The 12,278-nt window shown below is 35.1% G+C and overlaps 1 protein-coding gene across 1 annotated transcript in view; it reads right to left on the minus strand.

The window, feature by feature from the left end:
* The window catches only part of Reck (Reversion-inducing-cysteine-rich protein with kazal motifs), a 286,139-nt gene that overhangs the window by 15,533 nt on the left and 258,328 nt on the right, over positions 1 to 12,278 (minus strand). Inside the window, exon 10 of the mRNA XM_081736752.1 lies at positions 6,366 to 6,646. Within this exon, the coding sequence (XP_081592878.1) occupies positions 6,366 to 6,646 (281 nt within the window). The remainder of the gene's footprint in view (positions 1 to 6,365; positions 6,647 to 12,278) is intronic.

Genomic DNA, 12,278 nt, shown 5'->3' on the forward strand with positions numbered 1-12,278 from the left:
TTCATTTTGTCGTAGCAGTGTCACTCAAATCATTGAACATCCAGTTCTATTATTAATATTTATAGTAAGTTGAATTAGTATTCATATTATTACTACTAGATGTTGCGCCCGAGCCTTCGGCCCGCTGTTCGCTATAGGTTAAAATCATGCTTAATTAAAAGTTTTAATTGTTGACATTGTTGTTTTAATTGTTTACAGTTTGCCCACCAACAATCCCAATCTCAATACCATACAGTGTATCCGTAAAATAATGGTGAAGTTTTAAAACACTCATAGTTTTGGAACAAAGCACGGTAGAGAGATGAACTTATACGTTGCCAAAATAAATAGAAACTCTCAAAGTTTGTGTACTCGAAAGCTTACGCGCTGATACCAACAGTCTCAACGGTTAGCGAAGCAAATACGTCCAGGAAGGCCATAAACGTCTGATGAAATGATCGAAGCTGTGCGAACAAGTTTTGTTGCGTAGCGCGAAGAAGAAATTAGTGAGGAAGTGTTCTAGAGAGTTGAAAATTCCTAGAACAACTGTTCGCAACGTGATTAAACAAACAAACAAAAACAAAAAATACTAGGTACAAAATTAAGACGTTTCAAGAATTTAAGACAAACTTAAAGATTTGACTCTGCTAGTGCAACTCGGAATAGATTACAGAAAGATGAGGGTTTTTTAAAACATTTCTTTTCAGTGATGATGCAACATTTTATGCTTTCGGACGAATACACCAGCATAATGTTTGTATATGGATACTGAACCTCTACATATCTTTACCTCCAGAGCAACTAAAGATGCAAACATCGAAGTTTGCTGCACAGTCTTAAATTTAATGTATAGTTTCTCTCCCTACCTTGCTTTGTTCCAATACTGTGACTCTTTTAAAACTCCACCATTATTTTACGGACACAATGTATTTTTATGCAATTATTTAAGGATTTCGTAATACACAACAATCGTATAGCGACATCTAACAGCGTGAGACAGGTAAGTGATACACATAGCGACATCTATTAGCGTGACTACTTACTATTAGGAATTAACGTGACGCACTGAGACGCTTGCCGTTTAAGAAATTCCTATTAACCCTTTATCTTTCTACAACCAACATTACAAACTCATTTACAATGTTGCATAACATTTCAGGATATGTCCCTTTTATAGGATATTATAATTATATTATATTATAATTATGTATTTTTATATTACTATTATTATTTTTTCCAATGACACTAGTACTATGACTGGGATTAAGTCATAAAGCTTCTTACATTGAAACTTCTCTAGAACAACACACTAACAGTAAATGTTAAGAGACAGCCTAGAATTAAAGAAGAGACCTACTAAACGACTGTTGTTAGGAAACTGTAACTGTATAGCGTTGTCAGTTTTAGAACAGCACATTTCTGTTCCGAAGTCATGCAATTTCCCGATTAGATGCAAAATTTCCTTGTCAGCTGAACAAGATATTTTTTTCTGTACATTGAAACAAGCAACCACGCCTTTGTGTTTACCAAAACATAAAAAGCATCAGGCTTCGGAACGAACTAAGTCAGCACAATAGAAAATTTGCGTTTCTGATAAACAACTAAATATATGTTCCAGAAATGATCTGCGTCTGCGAGTTTGCACATCGGCAGAATTATATTCCCATCAGTGGCGTACGAGAACGACGGGTGTCCGGGTTTGAAACCCCCTCCCCTTCAACAAGATATTAAGGGAAGATAAATATTTAACGTTTTAAAATACATATACGAAAATCATGCATGTTTAGAAATGATATGGGTTTGGGTGCTTAAACCTCCTTTGATAAAACTATGTGTATATTCTACCACTTATTCCACTGAAGAGAGGCTACAAAAAAATTGAAGTAAATCATTTATCAACCGCAGCATGTCTTAATCCTCCCTTTAAGAGCTAGAAAGGAAAAATATATAATAGATTCTCAAAAATAAATAACAAACGATTATTTATTTTTTGTGAATAGCAGATTTAGAGGCGGGGAGATAATTGTAACCAGTTCAGGCAATCGGACTGAATGACGCCGTAGTAAAAGATATCATTTATGCAAGGTATCGGAAGCGAATATACAATGGGTTGATATGAACTTTCTCGATTTCAATTCTTTAGACTCAACTGCACATTAAGATGGATCCTCGTTTCACTACAGCAACGAAAATATTACTTTTGTTCAAGAGGCAACGCTTTAAAACACTTCTCTTGTCTTGTGCTGCCATCTTCCAACAGTAAGCGGAAGTTCATGAAAGCAAAAGGCCAAAACGAAACAATCTTATCCTGCCCACGTAGGTTTTAATCAGCTGTACAATGGGAACAAAGATCTGGAATTTAACGAATTAATAAATATAATGTAATTGTGGCTTGATACAGAGTATAATTACACTCTATCATATGCCGTTTTTAACAATATAGTTTCCATTGTATTAAGTGCTGCATAATCAATGAGATATTAATTTTAGAATTGTTACTGCATAATGACACCAATTTTTCAATAGCCAAATAAGAAATTTTAGACTAGTTAGGAGGACGCAGGTGAATAGAAGAGTTCTAAAAGTTGTCACGAGAACAGAAAGAAGAATACTTAAGGTAAGTGTAAAGCCTCGATTGTCACCAATAGATGGCAGCATGTGCCTCCTATCTTTACAATGTATTTTGTAGAGAGAGACAACATTCAAACTAATTCAATCAAATTCAAGAGATGAATATGGCTTGTTGTATTGGACCCCCCCCCCACTTAAAGCTTGGACCCTCCCAACAAAAATTTCTGAGTGCACGTCAGTTCAGCAGTGATGATTTTAGGGGGGGGTAAATCCCCCACCACCGAGCCACCATGTCTCTTAGTACACACTACAGCTAGCAAGGTATAGCCCAAAATTATGATTAACACTTAAATTTTAATTTTTGATTAACTATAACATTGTGAAAAGGTAAGACATACATCAAACAATAGATTACATTAACCTGATTAAAACCACATGCTACAAGGTAAATTCTTATGAGTAGTTTTCGATAAAATCTAAAAAAAGTACTAATTTTCATGGCGTTAAAAAGTATGTCGTTTATTTGTCAAGTCTGATGCAGTTTGATAGTTTTTATTCTGTGATGAATATATTATTTATTTATTTATGTTCTGTATATAAAAAACACTGTTAAAAATCAGATCATATCTACCGTTACTTAATTTCTCGTGATAGTACGGCAATACACACATACATTCAGGGACGTGCGCAGGGATAGGGTCCGGACCCCTACCCCCTCCGAAACCCCGAGTTTTCTGCAAATTTAGCCTAATTTTAGGAATCATTTTATAAATTTTAGTAAAATTCATCCTCATTTTGAATTTGGAACCCCCGAAATAAATTCCTGTGTACGTCCATGCACACATGTCTCTAAAAGTGATGCATATAATTTTAACAGTGACTCAGAGACTATTTGTAATCCATTGGTGGCAAAATTGTTATTGTACACTTTACGTTTCCATTACTATTGCAAGTTTCAGTATTCTTTTCGCTCATTCAGTCTAGCAACGTCATTTCAGATTTTGTTGGGAGAGGGAGGTTAACTTTTCTACCAATATATGTAGTGCAGTGGTGTATATAGAATTTTGTTTCGGGAACTACACACAACACGGCGAAGCAAGGGGGAACTTCAACTTGAAATCACGCATTGCAGTTGAAGTCACGAACTTCAACTTGCAATTGCCCACCTAAGTTTGAGAATTAAATATATTTTAATTTATGCATAAATTGAAGTTTCAATGGCAAGAATTGTAGACTGGTGAATCTTATGTGATACGATAGACACTAAAATTTAACAGTGAATCTAACCTTGTATTCTATTCATAGAAGAAAAAGGAAGCATTCCCTTGGTCTACCTAATTTCCCGGCCTACTCATTTCCCCCTTTTGATTTTCTTTAATTCAAAAATTTACCTTTCATTATAACTAAACAATGTAAATATTCCTTTGCTATAATAACTAAAGTACCATTATATTGATATCCGTGCAAGTTGGTGTGGAACACCAGTTTCGCTTATCAGCTCCTCTTAGTTTTGTTGTTACTGACGACGGTCGACTTGAATCACAACTAAAAACGGTCGAAAGTATGATAGAAGAAACGAAAGAAAGTACATAACTAAGAAAAAGAAACAGAAGAGCAGTATGAACGAAAGAAAGAAAAAAGAACACATTTTTTACATGGAATGACATTTGACAAATACAGTATTATTTCTGAACAAAGAGCGTAAGAACATGGAAAGTTAATGAAATTCTTAGAAATGGTAAGAAGGATTATTGTTGTACGTGAAATGCGAAAAACTAACAAATTTATTTTGGGGAGGAGATCTTGAGCATGATAGCCCCCTAAATAAGCCACTGCGTAGATGGTTGGATTGGAGTTTATAGCGTCCCTTTCAGACGCGTGGCTATATGAGACGTGAAAGTACAGCTTAACGTGCAGGCTAGCAAATCCAGATCTCTCTGGGCAAACGTTTTTCAATAGCATATTACATCTATTGATTAAAATATATATAGCTCAAAACCAAATGGAGCAATGTACCTCCTGCTCTCCTCCAATAATGTCGCTCCTGATTCAGCCCCGTGATTCCCAGAGCGCTTTTTAGATTCCAAATGAGCTTATGATTTATTTTACAATATCTGCTTGGGTTTCACATTAGATGTCCCGCATACGCAGTTTTGTGACATGCACACAATTTTCTTCCGTATAAACAATACTGTAATTGAAATTATTACCGAATATAAAAATAATTTTTGCAACCTGGTACCAGGCAATTTATAACTTATTTTGTTTCAAATGTGAAGTTTCAAACTATATTGTTCTAGCAACCATAAGATGAAGAAGTTGTAAAGTCAGTTATAAAGAAAAAGAAAGTGTTACTTTAACACTACTTACTGTTATTTTTCTGTGTACTACCAATCCCTATATATATTCAGCTGTGTTGAAGCGAGATAGTGTGGTACGGCAAGACTTATTAATGCGAAGGATAATATTACATGATGGATTATAAACCCGTCAACAGCACTGGATTCAAACCGTGGACGTGGTTTCTTGTCCACGTTAATTAATAGTAAGTTCGGTTCCACCTTCGTGTTGGGTTGCATAAGAACGAATACAAAAAACCTCAAACAACACAGGAGAATTCATAGTGAAAGTACGCGTTCACCTCTGGTGCTTGGGGTCCTGGGTTCAATTCCAGCTCCCGCCAAGTGAACTTTGGGGTGGACAAACACAGTGTGAGTGGGTTTCCTCGGGGTTCTCCCGCTTTCTCCCACTTTCTTCATTCCACAATTTCATTCATCACCATCTCCTTTAGCCTAACCGGCATAATCGTGGGACGTAAAACTCAAAGATTTCATTTCATTATATATATATATATATAAAATTCAGTTCATTATAAAATAAAATTACTTTTCACTTATTAACTTTCGCACTACCTAAGTATTTTTTGTGACGTGGACTACCAGGGAGGGGGTATTTTGTTCCCACCTGTTAAGATTAAATACCTAGGTACATTACCCAAAAGAAACAGATTAGAAACTCTCACAAAAATCTACAGGGGCTGAACTGAACAGTACAAAGGTAAGACTAACATCTATTTATTATACTGTCACATAAATATTAGTCACATCTCAAACCGTCGGGGGGTACTTTGTACCCACCAACTAAAAATAGCAAATTTTATGCACACGCGTTCAATTTGAACGACCGTAAGGTATATGCTTTAGCTAAACATGTTGAACAATAACTCATTTTCTTACAATATATATTCTGAGGTAGCAGGCCCGTATCCACGGGTGGGCTAGGGGGCCGGGCCCCCCTAAACTTTGGCTGGCCACAAAGAAAGTTTCACGGTAGGCTTGCAAATGAACTATAATATGGTGATGAAGTATAATATAATTGGGTCGCCCCCCCCCTAACTTCTACCGGCCCCCTTAAATTTTTGGGGCTGGCTACGGGCCTGTGAGGTAGGTACAAAGTACTCCCTCTCCCGTTGGTAGTTCGAGGGTTAAGTTTTAATTTGAGATAGGATTCATATTTTAAACTAAAGTAAACGGCGAATTAATCAAAATATTACCTTTTAAGACTTAAATACAGAAAATTAAAACAATCGAAATCGAATTAGAGATATTGAAAATTCCATCTTTTATACCGTTCCCTTAAATATTAGACACTGGAATCTTTATTTACTCTGGGTATCAAAAGATGGCACCCCTGTCGATCAGAATAATAATTACTTAGACAAAATAAAACTACAAGTAGGCTATAATGATTACTCTTAGGTGTGAATTTAATGGTCTTACAGTTAGTGACCAGATGGACTTCGAGTTCTTTCTTACCTGGATGACAAACGTAAGGATAGCAAGGTTGTCCAGGTTTGCAGTGTCTGTTGACAGAACATACATCCGACATTTCGCATGGATCTCCTTTGCACGGGGCAGTGACCTGGTCACTAGGTTGTAGATAAGGCTTCGCACTGGGTTCCAAAAACGGCTTGATTGATATGCAAGGTGCATCTCGTCTGTCAGGGGACAGAAGAGTACACAATGAGCTGACTGTTTCTCCAGGTCTCATCTGGCTCCAGTCTATACACTGGTTCAATATGTCGTGGCAATCTTCCCTGTGGAAAAAAAAAAAAGCAAAAATTAAGTTATTGACTCATGTAAAATGTTGTATTTTACAATGAAAGGTATATAGGAACATGGAGGGCCTATTTATGCATGGGCCAACATAGATTATATGGCCTGCGGCGGTAGGTTTAGGGCGACCGCAAATTTTCTCGGACTAATTTCGTCCGAGGGAATATGTTATCTTTTATTATTATATTTATACATTATTATACGGTACATTATAATATATTATTAGAGTATGTCCGGAAAGTTATGTAACTTTGACTTTTCTCGTCATACCTCTTGCTGGCAGCGCGTTTAGATCGGTTGGAGGAGGGAGAGGACTGTTAGCTTCACAACGCTTCCAAGCTGAGTCTGCTCTGAGGACTGCGAGCGTCAGGGTAGCTGTTTACGTATACCTCCTCTTAAGTGTCTGTGTCACAACGTGCAATGGAGAAAACTATTGAACAACGTTACGCGGTCAAGTGCTGTGCTAAATTGAACAAAAGCCTCGCCGACACCTACCAAATAATTCAGGAAGCCTACACCCCGGACTCTACTCTCTCCTATTCTGAAGTTTTCAAGTGGTTGAAGTCGTTTAGAAATGGCCGGGAAGAGGTGGAAGACTGCTGTCAACCGGTAAAAGTGACGAAAATGTGTCTCATGTTTATGATCTTTTAAATACCGATAGTCCAACGAGTGTTCGGATGACAGCAGAGACTCTCAGTATTCCGAAAACTGCTGTACACGAGACCACTCGCCACAATTTGCACATACGGAAATTCTGTGCCAAGATGGGCCCAAATTATTGACTGACGACCAGAATAGTAACCGAGTAACGATCACGAGGAAGTTTTTGGAACATGTGCAAAACAAACTTTTTTTTTTTTTGACAATATCATTACCGGTGACAAAACATGGGCATTCGAGTACGACCGAAAGACGAAGCGCCGAAGTTCTAAATGGCACACCTCGGAGTCCCTCGTCCCAAGAAGGCAAGACTGAGTAAATTAAAGTGAAAACCATGTTCACTCTTCTTGGACGTCAAGAGTGTGGACCATGAAGAATTTGTACCCCAAGGGCGGACGTCAACTATACCCACTACGTACAAGTGCTTGGCGGATTAAGAAAAAGGAGTTGTCTGTACTCGAAAGGACCTCGTCGTCACTATTTCATGCTGTACCACGACACCGCTCTGCGCGTCCAGAAGTTCCTGGCCAAGTACAGATTGTGACGTTGTCGCAGACCCCCCTACAATCCTAACCTGGCTTCAGCAGATCTCTTCTTGTTCCCGAGGATCAAGGCTGCCCTAAAGGGAACCCGTTTTGGAACCATTGAGGCAACCCAAACCGCCAATGACAAAGGTTCTAAACGCGGTCCCCGTCGAAGCCTTCCAAGATGCGTACCATGCATGGAAAAGTCGCTGGGAAAAGTGTGCGGATGCCTAAGGAGAGTACTTTAAACATTTATAACGATATCTTGAATAACTTTCTTGACGAAGTTAATTGCATTACTTTCCAGATATACTTCGTATTATTACTTATAGCCTACATTATTTATTATATAATAGTTTTTGTTTCCGCTCCTGCTTAAATATTGATAATTCACTTCACCATCTCATTTTTTTTTTTTTTACACGGGTATATATTGATATTAAAGCGGCTTTAATTTTTTAAATTGCCCTGTGTACATGGATAGGGAACGTAAATAAGGAAGTTTTCAAATTAACTAAGACTAGTGGTGGTTTTTGGGGAAGTCACATCGAAAACACACACACACACACAAACTCCGGAAAGAAAGCTTCATATAAGTTCAGAAAGCTGTATACAAGAATTAGTAAATTAATTAGGTAAGCTTACAATAATATGTACAAAAGCGCAAGAAAGTATTTTTGTATCAAAGTTAAATAAAAGAGAAGAAACATGTCCAACCCTGTCCGAAAGGTGTATAGACAAGAAACATGTCCAACCCTGTCCGAAAGATCTATAGACAAATGTTGAAGGCTCTTGTTTGATACGGGAGATGGGAAAATGGGTACCACTGGGGTAGAACGTAAATATTATTATTTATAAATATTAACATTGTACGTAAATGACAAGACAGTTGTAAACTATTGTGCATGAATTACTTCGTTTGTGTTCTTGTTTCCTCGTCAAAAATAAACTAAAGAATTATTTTCCCTTTCTATCTGAAAGTAATAAACTTACCAGCAAAATATTGGATTTGCTTGGGAGAGTCGTCTGCTTGCAGACAATACGTGGTAACAGCAAGTCTTTCAATGGAGTTAAATCACGTGTACAGGGTTGGACATTTTACTCTCTTTCATTTAATTTGGATACAAAAATACTTCATCGCGCTTCTGTGCTGCATAGAGTATTTATAAATGCTCATTATTCCTGCTTTGTGGAGCCAAGTGGTTTAGAAATAAAGCACGTACCTTTTGTTCGAAGGATTATTAGTTCGATTCCAGATTACATGAGTTTATGGTGATCATGATCATACGACAGAATCGAGTTCTTCCACCCTCTCCCTCTCATTTTCCAAATGTTCAGTTATTATTTGTTTGTATTAATTATCTGTCTCCTTTCCCTTACATGGCATTACCGTTAAAAGTTTTTTTTTTTTCGTTCCGCTTGACGGTACTGAATTTTGTAATTAGGAATAACAGTTATCCATCCACTGTTCATTATTTTGGTGAAGAAATGCTTTCATAAACTATCGTTTTATTATAAATTTACAAAATTAATGTGTTCCATTATCATTACCCATTAAAAAAACGTGTTCGACTATCGGCTTGGTAATAGATGTCAGGTGACTGACAAAATCGTCATATTACAAAAGAAAAAGAGTATGTAAAACAGGCGTCATTTTATTATTATTATAATTATTATTAGATTAATTTATGTGATTAATTATTTTCTGGCTTCTTTAAAATAAACATGAATTTTACGTGTAATCACGAGATTTTTACTGATTTCCTTTTCAATTAAATTCATTGATTTTAAAAAAAAAATGGATTTATATTATATAATGTATACATCTAATAATACTTGAAACTAAGTGTAATTGTTTAGTATTGTAACTATACAGTATATTTTAAAATTTTTATTTTCATGAAGTAAGAGACATTTAAATGGATCTTTAAACCGTCAAATTTCCGATTAATTTTAAAAAGACAAAAAGAAAAAAATCAGTTGAGAATGCTCCAAGAGTTGCCAGAACGAACTTAAAAAGAATTATATTTCTTATTAACTTCTACAGGCTTTATACCAATTGTTCTATGAACTTTATTATTATTATACTCATTAACCAATTTTTGTAATATATATATATATCCATTTATAATTTCCTTGAGTACTAAATTTTTCCAACATGCTTTGTTTAAAAATTCTGTTAAAGCGTTCTAGGATACATTGCTTTACGAAAACACATGCTCAAAATGGGGCACCCAAAATTGAAAAATTCGCCAAATATCATCTCTTTATGACTTACGGTTCCCGAAATATGGCTCATTAAAACTCCCGAAATCCGAACATTTTTTGGCTAATATCTGGGGAACGGTAAGTCATAGGGAGATGATATTTGTGTTGATCAATACTAAAGAGGATGGTAAAAATTTTGGTACCAAAAGTAATTGGTGGCCACTGGCCAAACCAGTGGTCACCGGTTACTATTTCGTACCAAAATCTTTACCATCCTCTTTGGTATTGATCAACACCAATATCATCTCTCTATGACTTACGGTTCCCGAGATATGGCTCCTTAAATCTCCCGAAATCGTAATTTTTTGGTCGATATCCCGGGAACGATAAGAGTGACGCGAAAAATTCTATTCCATCATTTTCTCCGATAGTTTTTGATGCTCTATCGAATGGAGGACTCAAAATTAAAAAAATTCGCAAATAACAGACAGACAGATACACACACAGACATAAAAAAATTCAGAAACGAACTTTTTAAGTTCGTTGAGGATTGTAATTTCGGATATAGATCAATGAGCTTCAAATAAAAACGAAAAAAAATAAAGATGTATTGAATACCGTTAACAAAATAATGTTCTTGTTTGAAATTGAAAAAGAAAATAACATATAATTGATTCATTGTCTATTGTTTATATGTTTTTCGTAAATACTTGTTCCTAAACAACAGATATTCATTACGTCTGCTTTTAAGCAAAAAGTTCAGTAAGCTATCTTTGGACATACGAAACAAATAATGTCAACAAGGCATCAATTTTTAGATATAGACTGCTTTTCTGTAACTGCATATGGATTTTTTTTTTCTTTTTTTTAAAACACAGAAAGTATTATTAGTGTGGTTAAAGTCCTGTTTTTCTAATTAAAATTGTACAACGCTAAAACGAATTGTAAAAGGAAACACTTGTTTCAAAACGCTAAATGATCGGTCAGAGCACGAAAATTAACAGAGTTGTTAATGAGCAAAACACGAAACTAAACCATAAGAAGATGTCGAAGACCTATCTCAATGAGTTTTCTAATGAAGAGAACATTTTCTTACAAAGGCATTTCTCACAAAATTGTAACTCTTTAAGTCACGCTTAATTTCCTTTTTTATTTTTACTTGTTTTTTTTAAATGCTTTTATTCATAGACGTTTTGCCAATACACACACAAGAAAAGATTTTATTCATCTGGTTGTTTTGTCAATTCAACGTTTACTGTTATACAAACAAATTGGTTTCGTCTTATTAAATTAACAACCATTTAAGATAAATTTCAAGGAAGATACGTTAGATGGCTCTTTTTGTCTATATATTTTTCATTTTTTTCTTTTAAAATATTCAGCAACCATCTTTTAGAAACAACATTAAGTAATGCGACTTCTTCCAAACAGGATGTAATAACAATAGAAACTCATTTTGTGAAACTTCTTTATTATTATTGTTGTTATAGTAAAAGAATATTTATTATTGCTGAATATAACTCATTCCAGTTTTGTATCTACGGATAACTTTTAAATAAAATAAAATATGATAAAAGAAAACATAATCTGTGTTACAGTTTCGGCAATATATCATCTAACACAATCTGTGTTACAATTTCGGCAATATACCATTATTTGACATAATCTGTGTTACAATTTCGGCAATATATCATTATTTAACAGAATCTGTGTTACAATTTCGGCAATATTTCATTATCTAACACAATCAGTGTTATAATTTCGGCTGTATTATTATCTAACACAATCAGTGTTACAATTTCGGCTGTATTATTATCTAACACAATCTGTGTTATAATTCCGACAATATATCATTATTCTTATTAGACACATTATGTGATATAAGATAATAATCTATTATTGTTATATTTACGCTAAGGTTTCTTTCCTTCTTAAATGAGAATGTATTAATAATTTATTTCTAATATCAGCTTTTGATATCAACACATTTAGCCTCTACTATCTCTGAAACGAACTTCCTTTGTGTGTGTGTGTGTTTTGGAACTACATACAGTACCTATTATCTTCTTTGTCTTATTTTCGACAATTCCGGTTTCAAAGAATACATCTGTTTGTCTAGACAAGACTTAACTGATCCCCCAAAGAAACCATATAGAGGTTTCAAAGAACAAATCTATTATAATAGGTACATTTATTGTAAATTAATTCAATAGTACTTTAT

This window comes from Thermobia domestica, chromosome 13 (assembly GCF_964235325.1).
Source record: "Thermobia domestica chromosome 13, izTheDome1.hap1.1, whole genome shotgun sequence".
NCBI classification, from domain to species: domain Eukaryota; kingdom Metazoa; phylum Arthropoda; class Insecta; order Zygentoma; family Lepismatidae; genus Thermobia; species Thermobia domestica.